At 45.1% G+C, this 26,855-nt stretch overlaps 1 protein-coding gene across 1 annotated transcript; it reads left to right on the forward strand.

Annotated features, from left to right (window-relative positions):
• Positions 1–26,855, forward strand: LOC120316523 (retinal guanylyl cyclase 2-like; the record flags this gene model as incomplete). Its single annotated transcript, XM_039362225.1, has 14 exons — positions 1–97; positions 1,279–1,410; positions 3,799–3,879; positions 5,357–5,533; positions 7,086–7,242; positions 10,193–10,342; positions 13,907–14,055; positions 14,882–15,045; positions 15,718–15,910; positions 17,578–17,752; positions 20,298–20,396; positions 22,452–22,546; positions 25,094–25,179; positions 26,606–26,855. Coding segments are annotated over 14 exons (1,849 nt in total), but the record flags the coding sequence as incomplete, so codon positions are not given.

The raw sequence follows: 26,855 nt of genomic DNA on the forward strand, positions 1-26,855 counted from the left end.
AAACAGCCACCCCAACCGCCGACTTGTTAAAGGATCTCAGAGGCTGTTTCTGACTTTAGACGATATAACTTTTGTAAACACCAAAATCAGTCGAATGGTAGGTGACGGGAGACCGTCTTTCATTGGTTAAGGGGGGGAGTCTGCCCAGATAGGCAAAAAAGTCAAGATGGTGGCCGGTTGCATCAGTCATATGTCACTTTTCCCAGTGCCCTTGTAACTTCAAAAGGATCATTAAATGAATGGTTGTAAATCAAGGACTATACCTGTCATGGTTCCGACAGATGAACCTCTTCAAAGAACTTCGAGGCATTGTTTACCTTAAAGAATCTTTATTCGAGTAGCATAGCATCAGCACTAACATAGTCGAAGCCATAATCTGAGTTCCCCTCCCCTTGAGCACATAGTATCAAAGCACAATTCCCTCTTCCAATTAACTGTCATAAATCACATTCCCCAATTAGCTTGAAACGCAGGCTTCCCCTCCAGTTCTCTAGCCGCCAATTCTTATCATCTCTTATTTCAATAACCTTGGTTCTCACACTAGGTTCAGCATTGTTATGTCCTAGCTAAACTCTCATGCACATTCCTCCCCCCCCCCAGCATCATCTAACTCTAACTCTAAGAGTAAAACATAAGAAGAAAAGGGTTGCATCTCCATCTGTCGTCAAAGCAAAAATATCCGATGTTAGCAGCGTTGACAATACCCCCCCTTGGTTTCCATCTTTGCTTAATTCCTAGCTGTGCAGGTTGTCCTCAACTTACGACCACCGCAGAGCCCAAAATGTCTGTTGTTAAGCAAGTCTTGCCCCATTGTACGACCTTTCTTGCCACCGTTGTTAAGTGGATCACTGTATTTGTTCAGTGAGTAGCACGGTTGTTAAGTGAATCCAGCTTCCCCCCATTGACGTGGCTTGTCAGAAGTTTGCAAAAGGGGACCACGTCACACACACACACACACACACACACACACACACACACACGTGATGCTGCAACGGTCATAAGTGTGAACCACTGGGACATCACCCCGGGGACACTGCGACCGTCATAAATAGGAGTCAGTTGCCAAGCTTCCAAATTCTGATCACGTGATCGTGAGGATGCTTCAAAGGTCGTAACTCTGAAAACCGGTCAGGAGTCCCTTTTTTTTGGCACCGTTGTAACTTTGAACGGTCACTAAATGAACTGTTGTCAGTCGATGACTACCCGTATATGCTCTTTCCCCCCCCCCTTGGTCTCCATCTTTGCTTAATTCCTGGCTGTCATTGCTTGCTTTCCCAGAGGTTAACTCTTGACAACCTCAGCGAGTCAAAGAGCTGCTCTGAAGAACACAGCCTCAGATCCGTGACCCACTCGTTGTCGGTGAAAAGCACAACTCTAACCTACGAAACCTCCAATGTGGCTGTGTACGAGGTAAGGGAGACCTTCATGACGTAGGAGCAGTGAGGATTTCTTGAGATCCCTCTCCATCAATATCGATAAAGCCCAAAATAGTGGCAGAGACAAAAATGGGGGAATATTAGTGATTGGCCCAGTCACTTAGCTGGCCTTCAGGGCTAAGGCGGGACCAGAACTCCCAGTTTCCTGGTCATTGGCCCAAAGTCACCCAGCTGGCTTTCATGGCTAAGGTGGGACTAGAACTCACTGTCTCCTGGTGATTGCCCAAAGTCACCCAGCTACCTTTCGTCTCTAAGGCAGAACTAGAACTTCCAGTCTCCTGGTGATTGGCCCAAAGTCTCTCATCTTTTGTCTCTAAGACAGAACTAGAACTCCCTGTCTCCTGGTGATTGGCCCAAAGTCACCCAGCTGGCTTTCATAGCTAAGGTGGGACTAGAACTCACTGTCTCCTGGTGATTGGCCCAAAGTCACCCAGCTACCTTTCAGAGACGAACTTCCAGTCTCCTGGTGATTGGCCCAAAGTCACCCAGCTATCTTTTGTCTCTAAAGCAGGGCTAGAACTCACCATCTCTTGGTGATTGGCCCAAAGTCCCCCAGCTGGCTTACATGGTTAAAGTGGGACTAGAACTCACCATCTCCTGGTGATTGGCCCAAAGTCACCCAGCTGACTTTCATGCACAAGGCAGAACTAGAACTCCCAGTTTCCTGGTGATTGGCCCAAAGTCACTCAGCTATCTTTCATTGCTAAGGCAGAACTAGAACTCCCAGTCTCCTGGTGATTGGCCCAAAGTCTCTCATCTTTTGTCTCTAAGACAGAACTAGAACTCCCTGTCTCCTGGTGATTGGCCCAAAGTCACCCAGCTGGCTTTCATAGCTAAGGTGGGACTAGAACTCACTGTCTCCTGGTGATTGGCCCAAAGTCACCCAGCTACCTTTCAGAGACGAACTCCCAGTCTCCTGGTGATTGGTCCAAAGTCACCTAGCTATCTTTTGTCTAAGACAGAACTAGAACTCCCAGTCTCCTGGTGATTGGCCCAAAGTCACTCATCTTTTGTCTCTAAGACAGAACTAGAACTCCCTGTCTCCTGGTGATTGGCCCAAAGTCACCCAGCTACCTTTCGTCTCTAAGGCAGAACTAGAACTCATTGTCCCTGGTGATTGGCCCAAAGTCTCCCACCTACCTTTCCTGTTTAAAGGAGGAACTAGAACTCACTGTCTCCCAGTGTCTAGTCTGGTGCCTTAACCACTATTAGATCTTTCATTGTAAAGCTATAGTAACAAAATCTTGCAAGTCTGAATATACTCCTCCCACTTTTATTTTCATATGAACTAGGGAGGGATCAGACTGGGGTGTTTTCTCAAGTTATTTTCTTTGTCTGGGCTTAATCCCCGTTTATCTTGGTAGCATCCAAGTGGCTGAGGTTATCCACGGTTCTTGCTGTTACAACCATCATAGTGTCCCCACAGTCAAGAGATCACAATGCAAGCGATTGGCAACCCCGTGTATTTACAATGGTTGCAATGTCCCGGGATCACGTGATCACCATTGGTGACATCCCGGGGATCTTTTTTTTTTAATAAAAAGTTTTACAAATTTAATACAATATAAACCCCTTCCCCCCCTCCCCCACTTCCCAGAGCTGATTACAGGGTAACAAATAAACAAACATAATCTAACTAACATTAACCAACTATACTATCAATCAAAACCATAACACGCTTTAACTCCTTTTCAAGACAAGTATTAACGAATTATAAACAAAAATAATAATATAATTAAAACTATTAATAATTATCTAAAATCTACTCATATGCAAGATAATACTTTTCAGTTTCATATTTTTTTTTGAATGTAATCAATCCATCTTTTCCAAATCATAATATATTTTTCTTGTGAATGGTCCTTCAAATAGGCGGAGATTTTCGCCATTTCTGCTAAATTAGACACCTTAAGTATCCATTCTTCCATAGTAGGCAGAGAGTTTTTCTTCCAATATTGCCCCACTAATAATCTTGCAGCTGTTATAAGATTCAACATCAAGTTGATTTCTTTAACATCAAAGTCTACAATAATAACCAACAAAAATAACTGCGGAGTAAACTTTATCTCTCTCTTAAAAATCTTTTGAATATTCCACCAAATCTTAATCCAAAAAGCTTTTATATCTCTACAAGTCCACCAAATGTGAAAATAGGTTGCATCTAAACTTCCACATCTCCAACATTTGGGCTGTAAATTCGGATACATGCGGGACAATTTTTGACATCCCGGGGATCTTTTGATGATCAAAATCAATCGGCAGAACCAAATTTGTTTAACATGCGCTTGATTCCCGTAAGGACCCCTGTGAAAAAGTTTGTTATATGAACTTTGGTTTTAAAAGATTTGCTCTGCTTGGACAGGGAAACTGGGTATGGCTGAAAAAACTGGAGACTGTGTTGGCCAGTGATTGGAAGCCACGCGCAACCCATGTGCTTACCAAGGTACGTAGAAAGGGAGAGAGCAAATTGTGCCCCACGTACACATCTTAACTCAGTGTTTCGCACCCTTGGCAACTTTAAGACAAGTGGACATCAATTCCCTGCAAGGGTTATAAGTGTGAAAAACGGTCATAAGTCACATTTTTCAGTGAAAAAGGCAACCTTGGCACCCTCAAAATGGAAGCAAAAGTCCTAGGACAGGGGTAAGCAACCTTGTCTCTTTTATGGCTCATGGACTTCAACTCCCAGAATTCCTCAGCCAGCATGGGGGAACTATGGCCCCTTCATGACTTGGGGACTTCAACTCCCAGAATTCCTCAGCCAGTATGGGGGAAGTATGGCCCCTTCATGACTTGCGGACTTCAGCTCCCAGAAATCCTCAGCCAGCATGGGGGAACTATGGCCCCTTCATGACTCGTGGACTTCAACTCCCAGAATTCCTGAGCCAGCATGGGGGAACTATGGCCCCTTTATGACTTGTGGACTTCAACTCCCAGAATTCCTGAGCCAGCATGGGGGAACTTTGGCCCCTTCATGACTCATGGACTTTAACTCCCAGAATTCCTGAGCCAGCATGGCTCAGCTTGGAAACCTCTCCCTTTCCCCTCAGCATGGCTGGCTCAGGAATTCTGGGAGTTGAAGTCCACGAGTCATAAAAGAGCCAAGGCTGCCTACCCCTGTACTAGGAGATTCAATCAGTTGATCCTAAAGGAAATCAACTCTGGATGTTCTTTGGAAGGACGGATCCTGAAGCTGAAGCTCAAATTTTTTAGCCACCCAATGAGAGGAGAAGACTCCTGGGAAAAGACCCGGATGTTGGGGACGATGGAAGGAAATAGGAGAAGGGGACGGCAGAGGATGAGGTGATTAGATATGGTCATCAAGGCAAGGAACATGATTTGGGATGAACTCCAGGAGATAGTGGAGGATGGAGTGGTGGTGGCTCTGACGTGCTATGGTCCATGGGGGCCACAAAGAATCAGACACAACTTAGTGACTGAACAACAACAAGAAAATGGAACCTCTCAAGTAGATGGACTTCTCCTTCCACAATTTCCCATTCAGCCATGCTGTGCTTTCTTACACCTCCTTATATAATAATAATAATAGTAGTAAAGTTGGAAGGGACCTTGGAGATCATCTAGTCCAACCCCCTGCTCAGGCAGGAAACCCTACACCATTTCGGACAAATGGCTGTCCAGTCTCTTCTTAAAAACTTCCATTGTTGGAGCATTTACTGCTTCTGGAGGCAGGCTGTTCCACTGATTAATTGTTCTCACTGTCAGGAAGTTTCTCCTTAGTTCTAGGTTGCTTCTCTCCTTGATTAGTTTCCACCCATTGCTTCTTGTCCTGCCTTCAGGTGCTTTGGAAAATAGCTTGATTCCCTCTTCTTTATGGCAGCCCCTGAGTAAAGTAGTAACTTTACTACTATTATTATTATTTAACCTCCTTGTTCTCTTCTTTTTTGATTTGTCTGTAGATGAGGGACTTACGCCATGAAAATGTGAACCCCTTTCTGGGTGTTTTATCTGACACGGGCCTTTCTGCAATCGTGATGGGTTTCTGCTCCAGGGGAAGCCTCCAGGACTTGCTACAAAACATGGACATAAAGTTAGACTGGATGTTTAAATCATCCCTTTTGATGGATTTAATTAAAGTAAGTCTCCCTCTGGTTTCTCAACTTGCTGTTGCAGTAAGGTTCTATCGCCAGAAAAACCAAATGCACAGGTACAGAATAGGCGGTACCTAGCTCAAGTAGTAACTGTGAGAGGGATCTCGGAGTCCTAGTAGGCAATCAGCTAAACAGGAGCCAGCCGTGTGCTGCAGCTGCCCAAAAAGCCAATGCAATCCTGGGCTGCATTAACAGAGAATCGGGATCACAAAAAGAGGTGATACTGCTTTATAAGGCATTGGTAAACCATACTTGAATATTTCATCCAGTTTTGGTTACCCCGATATAAAAAGATGTTGAGACTCTAGAAAGAGTACAGAGAAGAGCAACAAAGATGATTAGGGGACTGGAGGCTAAAACATATAAGGAACGGTTGCTGGAATTGGGTATGGCTAGTTTAACGAAGAGAAGGACAAGGGGGGTCAGGATAGCAGTGTTCCAATATCTTAGGGGCTGCCCCAAAAAAGAGGGAGTCAAACTATTCTCCAAAGCACCTGAGGGCAGGACAAGAAACAACTGATGGAAACTGATCAAGGAGAGAAGCAACCTGGAACTAAGAAGAAACTTCCTCACAGTGGGAACAATTAACCAGTGGAACAACCTGCCTCCAGAAGCTGTGTATGCTTCAACACTGGAAGTTTTTAAGAAGAGACTGGACAGCCATTTGTCTGAAATGGTATAGGGTTTCCTGCCTGAGCAGGGGGTTGGACTAGATGACCTCCAAAGTCCCTTCCAACTTTATTACTATTATTATTATTATTGTTTTTGTTGTTGTTTTTGTTGTTGTTGTTAAGTGAATACAGCTCTGAAGAGTGACCCTACCTTTAATCCCAAGGAGTTAGATAGACATGGTCAGTTAGTGCTTAAAAAGTGCTGAAAGCACTTTTCCAGCTTGCAAAAAGGCCCCTAAAATTCTTGGATTCGGCTCCAGATCCTTTCAGCCGAGCACACATACCTAAAGAATTCATCCTATTCACGGAATTGAATGAATCCAATATCAACATGACTCCATCTGAATTTAAATGAAAGGTGAATCCTAGAAGTGTCATTGCAATCCTGGCTTCCATCTTGTCGTTCTGGACCCTGGATGGTTCTGGAGTCCAAGAAATTTAAATTTTTACCTTACCTCTGCCAATTTCCTTGTGCCCTATCTCCTCATTTTGGAATAATAATAATAATAATAATAATAATAATAATAATAATAATAATAATAATAATAATAATAATAAAGTTGGAAGGGACCTTGGAGGTCATCTAGTCCAACCCCCTGCTCAGGCAGGAAACCCTATCCCATTTCGGACAAATGCCTGTCCAGTCTCTTCTTAAAAACTTCCAGTGTTTTAGCATTCACTCACACTCCCCAACTGTCCACTCCGTAAAAGGATGACCAGGCCCGTCCTAAAAACCAGCTGAGGTAAAATCCCACCATCTTGAGGGCCCATTTCTGAAGGCGGATTGTTTTAATTTTTCACGTGTTTCTTCTATTGGCCCAGAGGAAAATGCCAAAGCTTTGTTTTTATTTTTATTTTGTTTCCAGGGCATGAAATACTTACACAGCCAGGCCTTGACCCACGGGCGCCTCAAATCTCGCAACTGTGTGGTGGATGGACGGTTTGTGTTGAAAATCACGGATTATGGCTACGGGGAGCTACTAGCCGCCCAGGGGGTCTCCCAGGATCAGGCCTCTGCCGAAGGTAGTTTTGCCCCGTTTTACGACCTTTTTCACCCCTGTTGTTAAGTGAGTCACTGCAGTTGTTGAGTCAGTAATCCAGTTGTTAAGTGAATCCGGCTTCCCTTCTTGACTTGGCTTAACAGAAGGTCACATAAGAGGATCGCGTGATCCCGGGACGCTCAACCGTCGTAAATCTGAGCCATTGGCCAAGCATTTGAATTATTTTTTTTGGGGGGGTAAAAGTTTTTATTGTTTTTTCCCCCCCATACATTCAGTAACAATTTTTCAACCAACGTGCTGCCTGAGTTTACATTTGCTAATACATATTTAATTCCTAATCCTTTATTCTTTCTCTAGCCATCGATAAAATAAGTCCCAAGTTTGGTAATATTTCGTTTCTTCTTTTTATTTCAGCCTCATAGTCAGTCTGTCCATCTCTGCGCATTCTAGTATTTTTTTGATTATTTCTTCATCTGATGGTATTCCTTTATTTTTCCAGTATTGCGCAAATAGAATTCTTGCCGCTGTTGTGACGTGCAAAATCAAATATATGCTTTGTTTGTCAGTCTCTTCTGGCATTATACCTAATAAAAAAAAGTTCAGGTTTAAAATCTACATGTTTTCCCAACATCTTTTCTAGCCAGGCATGTATCTTTTTCCAATAATTCTTTGCTTTGTCACACGTCCACCAAACATGATAATAAGTGCCTGACTTATGTTTACCTTTCCAACATCTATCTGACTTGTTTTTGAACATTTTTGCTAGTCTAGCTGGTGGCAAGTGCCATCTATAAAACATTTTATATAAATTTTCTTTGTAGGAACTTGGCATTCTCACTCTGTGACTTCTTTCCCAGAAATTTTGCCATTTTTCTAATTCTATATTGTATCCAACATTTTTCGCCCACCTTATCGTTGCTTCTTTCACTTGTTCGCTTTCCGTTTTCAAAGTTAATAGAAAATTACACGTTTCCTTAATTAATTTCCCATCAGAAGTTAACAATGTCGTATCAAACGCAGTTTGTTCCTTATAAAATTCATACAGGTTTAACATCTTTATCATCTCTAGCTTGCATTTGTAAATATGCCCACCACGATAGACTGAAACCCTGATTTTCCATTTCTTGTACCAAGCGTTTGAATTTTGATCACATGATCATGGGGAGGCTGCAAAGGTTGTAACTGTGAAAAACGGTCATAACTCACCTTTTTCAGTGCCATTGTAACTTTGAATAGCCACTAAACCAGTGGTTCTCAACCTTTTTAATGCCGCAACCCCCAACCGGTCGTAAGTTGAGGACTACTCAACCGGTCGTAAGTCGAGGACTACTCAACTGGTGCAGCACCGTTTGCAGAATGGGACTTTTGGCGGGCTCAGCAGGGCAGAGACAGCCTGGACAATTCCTATTGGCTTTTGAAAGCCAATAGAATTAGACTTTATTCAAGAGAGTCTCTTCTATTGGCTTTCAAAAGCCAATAGAATAAAAGGGAGTAGCACAGCTAAGGAAGAGGGGAAAAACTGTGGACTGCGTTGTTTGGCGACCCCCGTGAAATGGTCGTTCGACCCCAAATGGGGTCCCGACCCACAGGTTGAGAACCACTGCACTAAACGAAATGTTGTAAGTTGAGGACTACCCGTATCTAATTTATTTGCCTTCCGTCTCGTGGTAAACAGTGACTTACTAATAGTTTGCCTGTTTTTTTCCGTAAGGAAGAAATTGAGCACTTCGGTGAATATCTATACATGGAATTCTGGGGGGAATATATTATGTTGATATTGTTTTTAGGATACTGTGGAGTAGAGAAAGAGGCAAGGAAGAGATAGACTGTCGAGTTAGAAGAGACCATGGAGGTCTTCTAGAATAACCCCCCCCCTTGGTGCAGAAGCAGCTGGTACTTCTCTAAGAGATGACCATTCAGACGACTTTTCTGCTTAAAAACATCAAAGGAGGGAGAGAAAAGAGGAAGGGGAATGGGAAGGGAGAGGAAAGAAGGGAAGGAAGGAAGGAAGATAAGGAAAAGGAGAAAAAAAGAGGAGAGAAGGGAATGGAAGAGGGAGAGAAGGAGGGAAGGAGGGAGAAAAGGAAGGAAGGAAAGAAGAGAAGGAAGTGAGGGAGGGAGGAAGAAAGGGGAAAAAAAGAAAGAAGGAAAGGGAGAGGAAACGAGGAGAGAAGGGAATGGAAGAGGGAGAGAGGGAGGGAAGGAGGGAGGGGAGGAAGGAGGGAGGAAGGAATGAAGGAAAGAAGGAAGGGAGGGAGGGAGGAAGCAAGGAAAAAATGAAAGAAGGAAAGGGAGAGGAAAGGAGGAGAGAAGGGAATGGAAGAGGGAGGGAGGGAGGGAGGAAAGAAGAGAAGAAAGGGAGGGAAGGAGGAAGCAAGGGAAAAAAGGAAAGAAGGAAAGGGAGAGGAAAGGAGGAGAGAAGGGAATGGAAGAGGGAGGGAGGGAGGGAGGGAAGGGAAGAGAAGGGAAAAGGGAGGGAAGAAGAAAAGAACAAAAGAAAGAAGAAAGGAAAGAAGGAAGGGTGGGAAGGGAGGAGAGAAGGGAATGGAGAGAGAGGAAGGAAGGAAGGAAGGAAGGAAGGAAGGAAGGAAGGAAGGAAGGAAGGAAGGGAAAGGAAAGGAACTTAATTATCCTCATGTTTTCAATAGCCTTAAATTCACCGACCAAAGAAACCAGAAAAAAAAATAAAATAAAAACAAAAGCTAGTAAAAGTTCTAATGAGTGAATGCACGAATAACTTTCAATCCCAGAAGGCAGGGAAGCAATAGTACTTAAACCACGACGGAAGCGTTTCAAACTTGCAATGCCCTGGAAAACTTAACCTGGAGTTATAAACAGCTCTCCAACTTCTTCAATCTGTATTGTAAGATCTGGGCTAAAAAAAGGGCAATCCTTACAGAACCTTTCGTCAACCCATGGCTGACTAACAGGGTCCGCGTTTTGATTTTTATTTCTTTTTTTCTTTTTTTAAGAATTGCTTTGGACTGCTCCTGAATTACTCAGAGATCCTCAGCTGGGCTCCAAAGGCAGCTTGCAAGGCGACGTGTTCAGTTTTGCCATCATTCTGCAAGAAGTAATACTCCGAGGGCCTCCCTATGGCACGGCGGAGCTGTCGGCTGAAGGTCAGCTCTTTGCTGTTCAGATGTTTCTCTGCAGCTCTTGTCCCCTCTTAACTCCATACTACAGGTAGAAGCGACAGATGGAAACTAACCAAAGAGAGAAGCAAACTAGAACTAAGGAGGAATTTCCTGACGGTTAGAATAATTAACCAGTGAGACAACCTGCTTCCAGAAAGTTGCTTCCAACTTCTTCTTCTTCTTCCTCCTCCTCCTCCTCCTCCTCCTCCTCCTCCTCCTCCTCCTCCTCCTCCTCCTCCTCCTCCTCCTCCTCCTTCCTCCTCCTCCTCCGCCTCCTCCTCTTCTTCTTCTTCTTCTTCTTCTTCTTATTATTATTATTATTATTATTATTATTATTATTATTATTGATCATCGCACAGTCAACCAGATGTTCAGACTGGATTTGGCATTTTGTCTACCTATCGAGTCCTTACCCAGGACCTGGGATAGGCAGATGTGGATGTTTGATGGTATTACAGTATCGTCGCAGGATGGAAGCAGTTCCTAATAAGGCTGCCTTTTGCAATTGACTAATAGCGAATTTGTCAATGCCAATGGTGTTCAAGTGGTGCTCCAGTTGTTTTGGGATTGCACCCAAGGAGCCTATACTATTGGTACTACCCTTGCTTGCTTTTGCCACAGTCTTTCTATTTCTATTTGTAGGTCTTTGTATTTTGTTATCTTCTCCAGTTCTTTCTCTTCTATTCTGCTATCTCCAGGCACTGCCACATCCACTATCCAGACTTTTTTGTCTTTCTTATCGACAATTGTTAAGTCTGGGGTGTTATGTTGCAGGTGCTTGTCTGTTTGAATTCTGAAGTCCCAGAGCAGTTTAATTTTATCATTTTCTATGACTTTCTCTATTTTATGATCCCACCAGTTTTTGCTTACAGGCAAATGATATTTTTTGCAGATCTTCCAATGCACCATTGTTGCTACTTTGTCATGCCGCTGCTTGTAGTCAGTCTGTGCAATCTTCTTGCAACAGCTTACCAGGTGGTCCACTGTTTCTTCAGCTTCTTTGCATAGGCGGCACTTACTGTCTGTTGCTGTCTTCTCAATTTTGACTTTATATGCATTTGTCCTTAAGGCTTGGTCTTGTGCAGCCAGAATTAGTCCCTCGGTCTCTTTCTTCAATTTTCCTGCTCTTAGCCATTGCCAGATCTTGTTATTATCTGCTTTCCCAGCTATTTTTTTAATGTATTGGCCATACATATACTATACTATAATATATTATTATTATTATTATTATTATTATTATTATTATTATTATTATTATTATACTGGAGGCTAAAACATATAATGAATAATTGCAGGAATTGAGTATTTCTAGAGAGACTGGACAGCCATTTGTCTGAAATGGTACAGGGTCTCTTGCTTGAGCAGGGGGCTGGACTAGATGACCTTCCAGATCCCTTCCAACTCTGTTATTCTGTTATTCACTTTTTTTTCACTGCCACTGTCTCTCTGAACAGTCACTAAACCAATGGGCGTAAGTCAGAGACAACCTATTCTGTGGAGCTTTCTGTAATTTAGAGTTTCAGGACCAAGGACAGCACCGTCGCTGTCCCTTGCACTCTGCGTCTTCAAGGCAGGGGTCTTCAATCTTGGCCACTTTAAGACTTGCGGACTTCAATTCCCAGAATTCCTCCGCCAGCCATGCCACTTGTCCACTTTAAGACTTGCGGACTTCAACTCCCAGAATTCCTCTCCCAGCCATGCCACATGGCCACTTTAAGGCTTGTGGACTTCAACTCCCAGAATTCCTCCGCCAGCCATGCCACGTGGCCACTTTAAAACTTGTGGACTTCAACTCCCAGAATTCTGAGAGTGGAAGTTGCCAAATCTTAAACGTTGCCAAGGTTGGAGAGCCCTGCTCTGAGGAAGCCTCAGGGCCAGGCCTACCAGCAGGCCCACTGAGGCACACTATTCCCCCCAGGTTATTTTAGAGTGGCCCCTTCGTTAGGTCAAATGTTGCTGGCCTTTTGGGACAGCTTGAACCCTTGGCCCAGCTTCCCTTCTTCTCAGTTCAGATGGCTCCCTTCCCTTCCGTTGCTGTGTTTGATCTTACTTTACGTTGATTTTATTGTAAGGTCTCGGAGTGTTCTGAGCTGCCTAGAGCCGTGAAGGGTTGGGTGGCATGCCGGCTTAATAAAGACATAAATAAAACATCCCCATTGTCTGAAGTGGTATAGGATTTCCTGCCTGTGTAGGGGGTTGGACTAGAAGACCTCCCAGGTCCCTCCCAGATCTATTATTCTAAATTCTAAATTCCAGTCTAGGATTTTGTGTTGCTGCCCGAATCATGTAATGAGAGGGCTGCAATAGTTCCCTACACAGCCACCATGCACAACATGGATTATAGGTTGTCACTCTAAAGAAAGCCAAAGAGTGACACGAGGGGGGGGCAGGTTCGTGCAACACCCTTCACTTGGTTATGAATTAAACCATTTTATTTATCGATTTCTTTGTTTGTTTGCTCTACACACACACACACACACACACACACACACACACACACGATTAAAAGTTTTAAGGAGAACATAAAAATGAACCCAAACTAATACAGAACATAGAAAATAAAGAAAGGGAAAGAAGGAAGGAAGGAAGGAAGGAAGGAAGGAAGGAAGGAAGGAAGGAAGGAAGGAAGGAAGGAAGGAGGGAGGAGGAAGGAAGGAGGGAGAGAGGGAAGAAGGAAGGAAGGAAGGAAAGAAAGAATGGAAGGAGGGAGGGAAGGAAAGAAAGAAGGAAGATGGGAGGGAGGGAAGGAGGGAAGGGAGGGAGGGAAGGAAGGAAGGAGGGAGGGAAGGAAGGAAGGAATGCGGGACGGAGGGAGGAAGAAAGGAAGGAAGGAAGGAGGGAGGGAAGGAAGGAGAGAAGGAAGGAGGGAGGGAAGGAAGGAAGGTGGGAGGGAGGGAAGGAAGGAGAGAAGGAAGGAAGGTGGGAGGGAGGGAAGGAAGGAAGGAGAGAAGGAAGGAAGGAGGGAGGGAAGGAGGGAAGGAAGGAAGGAAGGAAGGAAGGAAGGAAGGAAGGAAAAACCTTTAGCTGTATAGGTAGTCCTCGAATTACAACAATTCATTTGGTGACTGCTCAAAGTTACAACGTCACTGAAAAAAGGGACTTATGGCCATTTTTCACAGTTACGACCGTTGCAGCCTCCCCGCGGTCACGTGATCCAAATTCGGACGCTTGGCAACTGACTTGTATTTATGACCGTTCCAGTGTCCCGGGGTCACGTGATCCCCTTCTGCGACCTTCTGACTAGCAAAGTCAAGTGGGTAACCAGATTCACTTAACAACCAGGTTACTGACTTAACAACGGCCGTGACTCACTGAACAACGTCTGGTAAGAAAGGTCATCAAATGGGGCCAAACTCACGTCCCAAATTTGGGGCTCCATTGCGGTCGTAAGTCGAGGACTCCCTGTACAACGAATTAACCCGTTTTCTGCGTCTGCGAAATTGGGTGACGCCGTGTCGTCGGTTCTCTTGGGAAGAGAGGAATGATTAGGGACTCGACCTCTGACGAAAAGGACTTTTTTTGTGATTTTTTTTTTCCTCTTTGGCCCAGAGATTATAAGCAAACTGAAGCACCCCCTGACTTTGTTTCGGCCGAGCGTTCCCCTGGAAAACACCCCTTTGCAATACATCCAGCTGATGAAGCAGTGCTGGAGTGAAGTGCCGAAGCGAAGGCCGACGTTTGACAAGGTCTTTGAACAGGTTAGGACTTCTGAGGTTGATTCATTTATTGTACGGCGTTCCTTATTATATTGAGACCCAGTCGGGTTAAAGCACCAGGATATAAAGAAGGAGACGGTGAGTTCTAGTCCCGCCTTAGGCATGAAAGACGGCTGAGTGACTTTGGGCCAATCACCAGGAGACGGTGAGTTCTACTCCCGCCTTAGGGATGAAAGCCGGCTGGGTGACTTTGAGCCAATCACCAGGAGACGGTGAGTTCTAGTCCCGCCTTAGGGATGAAAGCCGGCTGGGTGACTTTGAGCCAATCACCAGGAGACGGTGAGTTCTAGTCCCGCCTTAGGAATGAAAGTCGGCTGGGTGACTTTGGGCCAATCACCAGGAGACGGTGAGTTCTAGTCCCGCCTTAGACATGAAAGCTGACAGGGTGACTTTGAGCCAATCACCAGGGGATGGTGAGTTCTAGTCCCGCCTCAGGAATGAAAGCCGGCTGGGTGATTTTGGGCCAATCACCAGGAGACGGTGAGTTCTAGTCCCGCCTTAGACATGAAAGCTGACATGGTAACTTTGAGCCAATCACCAGGGGGTGGTGAGTTCTAGTTCCGCCTTAGGGATGAAAGCTGACAGGGTGACTTTGGGCCAATCACCAGGAGACAGTGAGTTCTAGTCCCGCCTTAGGCGTGAAAGCCAGCTGGGTGACTTTAGGCTGGTTTGTGGATTCTGCATTGAGAGTGGAGGGTTTGTTTCTAGTCAATGCAGATTTAGCCAACAAAAGCTATATTTTATCGGGTGGACTGAGAAGCACTGCACTCCGAAATCCAGCCTCGATTCCTGCCTTTCCCTCCTCAAGTTCAAAACCATCAACAAAGGAAAACGGACGAACATCATGGACTCCATGCTGCGGATGTTGGAAAACTATTCCAGCAACTTGGAGGAATTAATCAGAGAGAGAACGGAAGAACTGGAGGTGGAAAAGCAGAAGACGGAGCAGCTGCTGTCGCAGATGCTCCCCTTGTAAGTGCAAAGCAATCAAGCCTCTCCTCTAGACACAGGGAGTCCTCAACTTACGACTACAAGTCGCAAAGGGGCAATAGTTCCCCCATGCTGGCTCAGGAATTCTGGGAGTTGAAGTCCTCAAGTCATGAAGGGGCCAAAGTTTCCCCTCATGCTGGCTCAGGAATTCTGGGAGTTGAAGTTCCCGAGTCATGAAGGGGCCATAGTTCCCCCATGCTGGCTCAGGAATTCTGGGAGTTGAAGTCCTCAAGTCATGAGGGGGCCATAGTTCCCCCATGCTGGCTCAGGAATTCTGGGAGTTGAAGTCCTCAAGTCATGAAGGGGCCATAGTTCCCCCATGCTGGCTGAGGAATTCTGGGAGTTGAAGTTCCCGAGTCATGAAGGGGCCAAAGTTTCCCCTCATGCTGGCTCAGGAATTCTGGGAGTTGAAGTTCCCGAGTCATGAAGGGGCCATAGTTCCCCCATGCTGGCTGAGGAATTCTGGGAGTTGAAGTCCTCAAGTCATGAAAGGGCCATAGTTCCCCCATGCTGGCTGAGGAATTCTGGGAGCTGAAGTCCACAAGTCATGAAGGGGCCATAGTTCCCCCATGCTGGCTCAGGAATTCTGGGAGTTGAAGTCCACAGGTCATAAAATGGCCATAGTTCCCCACCCCTGTCTTAATGCTATTTCAGGCCAGTGGCTGAAACGCTGATAAGAGGAGCATCTGTGGAGCCCGAATACTTCGACGAGGTTACCATCTACTTCAGTGACATCATCGGCTTCACCACCATGTCCGCCCTCTGTGAGCCTATTGAAATTGTGGACTTCCTGAATGACCTCTACACTCTCTTTGACGCCATCATTGGTCATCATGATGTCTACAAGGTAGCTCCTTGTTTTCCACTTTTCTTCAAGACTAAAGGAGTTTGTGATTCTCTTCTTCTGGAATGTGTTTTGATTTTTCCACCTTGTCAACGGCCTTGAGGTTTGCTAATATCTCCCCTCTGAGTCCAGGTTGAATCCTGCTACATACAACTACTAGGGAACACCATCAGTGCTAGTAAGGAGTGGGCTTTGCTCTCAGTTTATAGTCCCTCACTTCCCTCTGGCACTGATGATGTTACTTAGTTGGGTCATGAAACGTCTGCAGGAAAACAACCATGCTCAGAGAGCACCAAGGACCCCACAGTCCTCTCCTTCTCCTCCTCCTCCTCTTCCTCCTCCTCCTCCTCCATCATCCCCCTTCCCTTCTGACACTGATGACGTTACCTAGTTTGGATAATGAAACGTCTTCAAGAAAACAACCAAGTTCAGAGAGCACCAAGGTCCCCCATCATCTCCTCCTTCTCCTCCTCCTCCTCCTCCTTTTCCATTTCCTCCTCCTCCTCCTCCTCCTCCTCCTTCTCCTCCTCCTCCTCTCCTCCAGCCCGCTTCCCTTCTGACACTGATGACGTTACTTAGTTTGGATAATGAAATGTCTTCAAGAAAACTACCAAGTTCAGAGAGCACCAAGGTCCACCATCATCTCCTCTTCCTCCTTCTTCTTCTCCTTCTCCTCCTCCTCCTCCTCTTCCATTTCCTCCTCCTCCTTCTCCTCCTTCTCCTCCTCCTCCTCCAGCCCCCTTCCCTTCTGATGACGTTACCTAGTTTGGATAATGAAACGTCTTCAAGAAAACTACCAAGTTCAGAGAGCACCAAGGTCCACCATCATCTCCTCCTCCTCCTCCTCCTCCTGCTGCTTCTCCTCCTTCTCCTCCATCATCTCTCTTCCCTTCTGACACTGATGATGTTACCTAGTTTGGATAATGAAATGTCTTCGAGAAAAGTACCAAGTTCAGAGAGCATCAAGGTCCACCATCATCTCCTCCTTCTCCTCCTCCTCCTCCTCCTCCTCCTCCTCTTCCATTTCCTCCTCCTCCTCCTCCATCCCCCTTCCCTTCTGACACTGATGACGTTACTTAGTTTGGATAATGAAATGTCTTCAAGAAAACTACCAAGTTCAGAGAGCACCAAAGTCCACCATCATCTCCTTCTCCTCCTTCTCCTTCTCCTCCTCTCCTCCTTCTCCTCCTCCAGCCCCCTTCCTTTCTGACACTGATGACGTTACCTAGTTTGGATAATGAAACGTCTTCAAGAAAACAACCAAGTTCAGAGAGCACCAAGGTCCCCCATCATCTCCTCCTTCTCCTCCTCCTCCTCCTCCTTTTCCATCCTCCTCCTCCTCCTCCTCCTCCTCCTCCTCCTCCTCCTCCTCCTCCTCCTTCTCCTCCTCCTCCTCTCCTCCAGCCCGCTTCCCTTCTGACACTGATGACGTTACTTAGTTTGGATAATGAAACGTCTTCAAGAAAACTACCAAGTTCAGAGAGCACCAAGGTCCACCATCATCTCCTCCTTCTCCTCCTCCTTCTCCTTCTCCTCCTCCTCCTCCTTCTCCTCCTCCAGCCCCCTTCCCTTCTGACACTGATGACGTTACCCAGTTTGGATAATGAAACGTCTTCAAGAAAACCACCCAGCTCAGAGAGGACCCCCCCCCGCAATATTTTGGTTTCCAGGTGGAGACCATCGGTGATGCTTATATGGTGGCTTCAGGGCTCCCGAAACGCAACGGCCACAGGCACGCGGCGGAGATCGCCAACATGTCTCTGGATATCCTCAGCTCAGTGGGAACTTTCCGAGTGAAGCATATCCCGGATTTGCCCGTTAAGATACGGATGGGGCTGCATTCAGGTATCCAGGTTTATTTCTTCCTTCTTGGTCCAATCACTCTGCTGAACAACTAATTCCCACCACACTGTCAAACTATCTAGTAAGGCTGAATTACTCTTCTTCTTCTCACTTTTTCTATTACCTGTCTCCTTATCTTCTTATGACTATAATTTTGTGGCTTGCAACTTACAATTTATGTTAATTGTTTCATTTTGTACCCTACTATGATTTATGCTGATCGCTTATTTAATACCCTATGACTATCATCCTATGTACCTTATGATTTATGATGAATGTATTTTATGATTATAATCATGATTTATCACTTGTTGCTTGTATGTACACTGAGAGCTTCTGCACCAGAGACAAATTCCTTGTGTGTCCAATCACATTTGGCCAAATATTCTATTCTATTCTATTCTATTCTATTCTATTCTATTCTATTCTATTCTATTCTATTCTATTCTATTCTATTCTATTCTATTCTTTCTAATTCTATTCTATTCTTTCTAATTCTATTCTATTCTTCTTCTTCTTCTTCTTCTTCTTCTTCTTCTTCTTCTTCTTCTTCTTCTTCTTCTTCTTCTTCTTCTTCTTCTTCTTCTTCTTCTTTTCTTCTTCTTCTTCTTCTTCTTCTTCTTCTTCTTCTTCTTCTTCTTCTTCTTCTTCTTCTTCTTCTTCTTCTTCTTCTTCTTCTTCTTCTTTTCTATTCCTAATTCCTATTCTATTCTATTCTATTCTATTCTATTCTATTCTTTCTAATTCTATTCTATTCTATTCTTCTTCTTCTTCTTCTTCTTCTTCTTCTTCTTCTTCTTCTTCTTCTTCTTCTTCTTCTTCTTCTTCTTCTTCTTCTTCTTCTTCTTCTTCTTTTCTATTCCTAATTCCTATTCTATTCTATTCTATTCTATTCTATTCTATTCTATTCTATTCTATTCTATTCTATTCTATTCTATTTTATTCTATTCCTAATTCCAATTCTATTCTATTCTATTCTATTCTATTCTATTCTATTCTATTCTATTCTATTCTATTCTATTCTATTCTATTCTATTCTATATTTCTAATTCTATTCTATTCTATTTCTATTTTTACTTCTATTTCTATTCTATTCTATTCCTAATTTCAATTCTATTTTATTCTATTCTATTCTGTTTCTATTTCTATTCTATTCTATTCTATTCCTAATTCCAATTCTATTCTATTCTATTCCATCCTGTAATTCTATTCTATTCCATTCCACCCCATACTATTCTTTCCTCCCTCTCTCCTTTCCTTCCTTTGTCCCTTTCCTTTTTTCCACCCTTCCTCCATCCTTCCCTATCCTTCCTTCCTTCCTTCCTTCCTTCCTTCCTTCCTTCCTTCCTTCCTTCATCCCTCCCTGTCATTCCTTCCTTCCCTCCTCCCTCTACTTCCCTCCCTTTTCTGTTCCTTCCCTCCCTCCCTCCCTCCGTGTCATCCCCCTGCTGAAGACCGCATCCTCAGGGCTTCCTCTTCTGTCTTAGCGAATTCCCCCATGCCGTATGGCCGCAGTGTCATTATTATCCTTCACTTAAGAAATGTCTCGCTGAGCAGCAGAAATTTTGGGGGCTCAGTTGTGGTCGTAAGTCGAGGACTACCTATTAAAACCAAGATCGAATCAAACAAGATTGCCCTCCATCTGGAGGTCCTTAAAACTATACTCCAACTTAAAACCAGACCTGATTCTTGGGGGGGGGGGGGGGAAACTTTGTTTTGGCTTAGCAAAAACCTGTCTTTGCAATTCTTTGCACCAAGCAAGGTTTCTCCGCATCTTCCGGTTTTGCACTGTTTCTTTGAGTTTTTCTACGCTCCGGTAGCAAAAGCTAGACCAGTGATGGCGAACCTTTTAGAGACCGAGTGCCCAAACCGCAACCCAAAACCCACTTATTTATCGCCGGGTGCCGGGTGGGTGTGGCCCACTGGATGGGCATGGCTGTGGTGGTCACAGCAGATTGGGTGGGTGGGGCCAAGGTGGGCTTGGTCACCTCAATGTTGCTCGTGGGGAGGGATGCCTGTGGGAGGGGTGGGCAGGTTTGGGGGAGATCCAGGGGGTCTCTGGCAGGCGGGGCGGTGGGCAGGAGGCTCGTCCTGCGGGGTGAGGCGAGGCAGGGCAGGGGGTGCCATTGCCATGGGGCAAGGCAGGGGCCGGGGCAGCTGCTGCCTGACACTATCGGCCCCCCCAAACAGAGGCCAATGAGCACATGGGGGCCGACGGTATGGCCCATGGCCGACAGCTGAGGAGGCGATGCAGTGGGTTGTGCCCAGGAAAAGGCCAGGAGGCCAGGAGGGACAGGACGGGGGGGGGGAGAGAAACCAGCCATACCGGGATGCATCCAGCCATGTGGGACTTTGGCGAGTTAGCGGGCGGCTGGTTGAAGAGAGACAGTTGCCATCTCCGGGGCATGGTGCGCGTGCCCACAGAGAGGGCTCTGAGTGCCGCCTCTGGCACGCGTGTCATAGGTTCGCCACCACTGACCTAGATTCATCTCATTAATTTCTTCAATCTTTTTTTTTCCTTTTTCTTTTTTCTTTTTAACTTTCCTAGGCCCCTGTGCTGCAGGAGTGGTAGGTCTCACCATGCCCAGGTACTGTCTGTTTGGAGACACGGTGAATACGGCTTCGCGAATAGAGTCCACCGGATTGCGTAAGGATTGGGTGGTTTGTTAAGGAAATGTTAGTGTGGAATTGCGGGCAAGGCCTCTGATGTTGTGGTTCCGGCTAATGAAACATTCCAAAGAACTTCCAGGCATTTATTTTCCTAAAAGTCTTCTATTGTTACAAAACGTAGGCACAGGCACAACGGAGGGATGCTAGGATCCACGTTCTCTTCCTCTGAGCAGTTAAATTATCGGCATGTTCCCTCCCTAAATTAGGCCTAGTATCTCACACTATCCAATTAGTGTGAAGGTCAAATGTTTTCTTCCTCTTTCTTTCCCTGGGCTTTACCCCCAACGCCCCTTCTGCTCTTTATTAACCCCATATTTACCAGACAATTCTGCATATTGTCAAAAGCAAGAATATACAATATTTGCAGCGTTGACATCTAATTTGAAGTTTGTTGGTGTGTGTGTGTGTGTGTGTTTTCCGAAGCCTCAGAAAGCAAAGAAACCGTGGATGGAAACTAACCAAGGAGAGAAGCAATCTGGAATTCAGGAGAAACTTCCCGACAATGAGGACTAGTAACCAGTCGAAGGGCTTGCCTTCAGAGTTTGTGGGTGCTTCATCACTGGGGGTTTTAAAGAAGAGACTGGATAGCCAGTTTCCAAAAAGGTTTTAGGGTCTCCTGCCTGAGCAGGGGGTTGGACTAGAAGACCTCCAAGGTCCCTTCCAATTCTGTTATTCCATTATCAAGAAGGACGAGAAACAATGGATGGAAACTGGTCAAGGAGAGAAGCAACCTGGAATTAAGGAGAAACTTCCTGACAGTGAGGACAATCAACCAGTGGAACAGTTTGCCACCAGAAATCGTGGGTGTTCCATCACTGGAGATTTTTTTAAGAAGGGACTAGACAACCACCTGTGTGAGACTGTATAGGTTCTCCTGCTTGAGCAGGGGGCTGGACTAGAAGACCTCCAAGGTCCCTTCCAGCTCTGTTCTGATGCTTTCCAACTTTGTTAGTCTGTACTCTTGCAAGCATTATATTAGAGAGCAAGCAAGATGACCTAGATGGAAAGAGACCAGTTTTGTTACCAAAGTAATGAGGGGGAAACCATGGTTTGAGCCCAAAACAACAAGGGGGCATGTATCAGCCTTATCGGGTAGACCAGACAGGAAACATCCTAGATCAGTTAATTCTACTTTTCTCCTTTGATTTCTCTCTGGCTAATAATAATAATAATAATAATAATAATAATAATAATAATAATAGAAGAAGAAGAAGAAGAAGAAGAAGAAGAAGAAGAAGAAGAAGAAGAAGAAGAAGAAGAAGAAGAAGAAGAAGAAGAAGAAGAAGAAGAAGAAGAAGAAGAAGAAGAAGAAGAAGAAGAAGAAGAAGAAGAAGAAGAAGAAGAAGAAGAAGAAGTAAGAGAAGAAGAAGAAGGAAAGCAGAAGAAGAAGAATAAGAAGAAGAAGAAGAAGAAAAGAAGAAGAGAAGAAGAAGAATAGAGAAGGAGGAGGAGAGAAGGAGAAGAAGAAGAAGAAGACGAAGAAGACGAAGAAGATGAAGAAGAAGAAGAAAAAGAAGAAGAAGAAGAAGAAGAAGAAGAAGAAGAAGAAGAAGAAGAAGAAGAAGAAGAAGAAGAAGAAGAAGAAGGAGGAGGAGGAGGAGGAGGAGGAGGAGGAAGAAAATTGGACAAAGAGATTCCAGTTGAGCCTCAGCCAGGTTCAAGAAGAAGAAGAAGAAGAAGAAGAAGAAGAAGAAGTTGGAAGGGACCTTGGAGGTCTTCTAGTCCAACATCCTGCTCAGGCAGGAAACCCTATACTATTTCAGGCAAATGGCTGTCCAGTCTCTTCTTAAAAACTTCCAGTGTTGGAGCATTCACCGCTTCTGGAGGCAGGTGGTTCCCCTGGTCAATTGTCCTCACTGTCATGAAATATCTCCTTAGTTCCAGGTTGCTTCTTTCCTTGATGAGTTTCCATCCGTTGCTTCTTGTCCTGCCTTCAGGCACTTTGGAGAATTTTGAGCGTATGTGCCAGGGATGCGGCCAGGGTTGAGGTGTGCCCTTTTCTCTCTTGCTAAAATCAAACCACCATTTCCAGCCTACAGGATTCACATCAGCCAAAATACAATGAGGATCCTTCAGAATCTTAAAGATGGTTACAAAATGAACTTCAGAGGGAAGACAGAACTGAAGGTAAGGAGGTTTCAGTGGGATGGGGGGGGGGAAACGAAAGGAAAAGAAAAGTTTCCCCTCTGTCCGGTCCTGCCCTTGACTTACATGATTCATTTAGTGACTGTTGCATGAAAGGTCACCAAAAAAAAGGTTACAACGTTGATTGGCGACCGTTTTTCACACTGACGGCCATTGCAGCATCCCCAAGGGTCACGTGATCAAAATTCAGACGCTTGGCAATTGGCATGGATGGTTGCAGCGTCCTGGGGGGGGGGGCGTGATCCCCGTTTGCGGCCTTCTGACAAGCAAAGTCAATGGGGGAAGCCCGGATTCGCTTAACGACCGTACTACTAACGTAACAACTGCAGCGATTCAAATTAACAATGGTTGGCCAGGAAGGTTGTAAAATGGAGCCAAATTCACAAGAACTGTCTCACTTAGCAACGGAAATTTAAGGCTCAGTTGTGGTCCTACATCGAGGACTACCGGTACTCACATTTGCATGCTTTCAGACTGCTAGGTGGGCAGGAGCTGGAGCAAGAAACGGGAGCTCACAGGGCCTGGGTGTCGAACCTGAGTGTCAGGTTTTCAGCTGGCAACCTCAGCAACTTTGCTGAACCATCGTGTTGGAACGATGGGGTCTACCTGTTTCAGGGGATTAGTCCTCTTGACTTGCCTGTGATTTTTGTTCATTGGAGGAAGCACAACCATTGAAACACATAATGGGGTATTCACTCCCTTCTCACCTTGCAGGACTGACTGACTGACTGACTGACTGATTCACTGCCTGACTGACTGACTGATTCACTGACTGACTGACTGAATCACTGATTGATTGACTGATTCACTGACTGACTGACTGATTCACTGACTGACTGACTGATTCACTGACTGACTGACTGACTGATTCACTGACTGACTGAATCACTGATTGATTGACTGATTCACTGACTGACTGATTCACTGACTGACTGACTGATTCACTGACTGACTGACTGATTCAGTGACTGACTGACTGACTGATTCACTGACTGACTGACTGAATCACTGATTGATTGACTGATTCACTGTGACTGATTCACTGACTGATTCACTGACTGACTGACTGATTCACTGACTGACTGATTCACTGGTTGACTGACTGACTGACTGATTCACTGACTGACCGATTCACTGACTGACTGACTGACTGACTGATTCACTGTGACTGACTGATTCACTGACTGACTGACTGATTAACTGTGATTGACTGATTCACTGACTGACTGACTGACTGAATCACTGATTGATTGACTGATTCACTAACTGACTGATTCACTGACTGACTGACTGATTCACTGTGACTGACTGATTCACTGACTGACTGACTGACTGAATGACTGATTCACTGACTGACTGATTCACTGACTGACTGACTGAATGAATGAATTTGATTTATACAATTTATATGGCCACCTATCTCTCAGCCACGACTCTAACAATAATTATACCTAAAATCTAGATAATGAACTGCCCAAAATTGCATAAATCCTTTCTCAACTTTCCTGGGCAAATGGCCAGAGATGCTGGCAGTTGGGCAGCATTTTATGTATGTATGTATGTATGCATGTGTGTATGTATGTCTGCATACATATGTATGTATTTGATTTCTATAACCACCTCTTGGAGCGAATGACTCTGCGTGGCTCACAATGCAAAAACATATATTACAATTAAAATCTTAAAAACATCTCAAAACAATAAAACCATTAAAACACAAACAAACATTAAAATGTCTAATTTGAATATATACAAAGCAAGACAATTTGGCTTGTTAACAATAAAACTGGGATAGCCAAGTCTTGAAAACTTTACAGAAAGCTAACAGGGTTGGGGGCCAATCTGACGTCTGGTTCATGGGATAGTCAGCCAGATGTTCAGACCAGATGGCCATTTTTGTCTTCCTATCCAGTCCTTCCAAAGGACCTGGGATAGCCAGATGTGGATATTTGATGTCATCGGTCATCTGTTCAAAATAATGCTGCCTTTTGCAATTGACAGATGGGGCTTTTGTCAACGCCAGTGGTGTTCAAGGGATGCTCCAGATGTTTTGGGATAGCACCCAAGGCGCCTATCCCTATTGGTCCTACGTCTGCTTTCTTTTGCCACTGTTATTCCGCCTCTGTTAATATTTATGATTATGATTATTGAAATTGGCTACATAATGAAATTAAGGGGGGAACCTTTATTGTTTCCCCAAAATGCAGGATCATTAATGCAGGAGTGGGCAGATCAGGCTTCACTTGGCCAAACCTTTGTAAGTGATTCTGGATTCAGCTGGATAGAAGAGATCAATTTCCCAATTCCATCAATGATCAGATTCTTATTTATTGCATTGGGCTGTTGTTTGAATTGTTTTTTTTTTCCCTTTTCTTTTGAGCGGTGAGGAATTTGTTTTGTAATTTTTCTTTTTGGAAATGGACTTACAAAAACATAACTGATTTTTTAAAAAAAAAATATTAATAACATGCTCCTATTCTTTTAAAAAATACCCATTCTATTGGATTTACATGTCCCTTTTTTAAATAGGGCAAAGGATTGGAAGACACCTACTGGCTAGTTGGCAAAAAAGGATTCACGAAAACCCTCCCTCATCCACCGGAAATAAAACCCGGGTAATTATTATGGCGGTTGGTCCCACAATCAGCCAGATCTTTAGGCTGGATGTGGCATTTTTATCCACCTATCGAATGCCACCCAAGGACTTGGGACAGACAGTTATTGTTTGAAGTTGTTTAAAGGTATCGTTGCAAGTAAAAGAAAGAAGGAAAGAAGGAGAGAGGAAGAAAGAGGAGGAGGGAAGGGAAGGGAAGAGGAAGGAAGAAGAGGAAAGGGAGGAGAGGGAGGGAAGAAGGGAAGGAGGGAGGAAGGGAGGGAGGGAAGAAGGAGGAAGAGTGGGAAATGAAGGGGAGGGGAGGAGAGGGGAGGAGAGGAAAGGAAGGAAGAAAGGAAGAAAGGAAGAGTGGGAAAGAGAGGAGAGGAGAGGAGGGAAGGCAAGAGAAGGGAAGGAAGGAAGGAGTGGGAAAGGGAGGGGGAAGAAAGAAGGAAGGAAGGAAGGAAGGAAGGAAGTAGTGGGAAAGGGAGGAGGAAGAAAGAAGGAAGGAAGGAGGAAGAGTGGGAAAGGGAGGGGAGGAGAGGAGAGGAGAGGAGGGAAGGGAAGAAGGAAGGAAGGAGTGGGAAAGGGAGGAGAGGAGAGGAGAGGAGAGGAAAAGAGGGAAGGAAGGAAGGAAGGAGGAAGAGTGGGAAAGGGAAGAGAAGGGGAGGGCGGAGGGAAGGAAGGAAGCAGGGAAAGGGAGGAGAAAAGAGAAGGAAAGGGAAGAAAAGAAGGAGGAAGAGTGGGAAAGGGAGAGGGGAAGAGAGAAGGGAGAATGAAGGAAGGAAGGAAGAAAGGAAGGAGTGGGAAAGGAAGGGGAGGAGAGGAGAGGAGGGAAGGGAAGAGAAGGAGGAAGAGTGGGAAAGGGAGAGGGGAAGAGAGAAGGGAGAATGAAGGAAGGAAGGAAGAAAGGAAGGAGTGGGAAAGGAAGGGGAGGAGAGGAGAGGAGGGAAGGGAAGAGAAGGAGGAAGAGTGGGACAGGGAGGGGAGGAAAGGAGAGGAGGGAAGGGGAGGGGAGGGTGGGAGGAAGGAAGGAAGCAGGGAAAGGGAGGAGAAAAGAGAAGGAAAGGGAAGAAAAGAAGGAGGAAGAGTGGGAAAGGGAGAGAGGAAGAGAGAAGGGAGAATGAAGGAAGGAAGGAAGGAGTGGGAAAGGGAGGGGAGGAGAGGAGAGGAAAGGAGGGGAGGGAAAGGAAGAGAAGGAAGGAAGGAGGAAGTGGGAGAGGGAGGGGAGTAGAGGAAACGGGGGGAAGGGGAGGAAGGAAGGAAGGAAGCAGGGAAAAGGAGGAGAAAAGAGAAGGGAAGGGAAGGAAAGACGGGAGGAGGGAGGGACAGAAGGTCTTGCAAGTCAAGGACCGCTTGTAAAAGATCTTCTTCTTCCACCGTCCCCACCATGCTCCCACTCTGGGGCCTTCCCAAGCTGACCTTCTCCAATGGCTCCTTCTTCACAGCCAACCCTGGCAAGAATTAATCACCCGGGAAATTAAGGCTGCCATGAAGATCCGCAGGAGGAAGTTCACGGACCAGCAGAGCAGAGAGCTGTAAAATGGGTGCAGAGGGGAAGACTGGCCCACCTTCCAAACCCTGGCCCTTTTTCTGAGAAATCAGGCTTCAAGCACCTGACCCCAATGAAACACTCACTGACAGCAATTGATGGCGCCTTCTGGATTCTCTTTTTTTTTAATTGAAAAGTTTTATACG

This window comes from Crotalus tigris, unplaced genomic scaffold (assembly GCF_016545835.1).
Source record: "Crotalus tigris isolate CLP2741 ecotype Arizona unplaced genomic scaffold, ASM1654583v1 scf7180000019400.125164, whole genome shotgun sequence".
NCBI classification, from domain to species: Eukaryota; Metazoa; Chordata; class Lepidosauria; order Squamata; family Viperidae; genus Crotalus; species Crotalus tigris.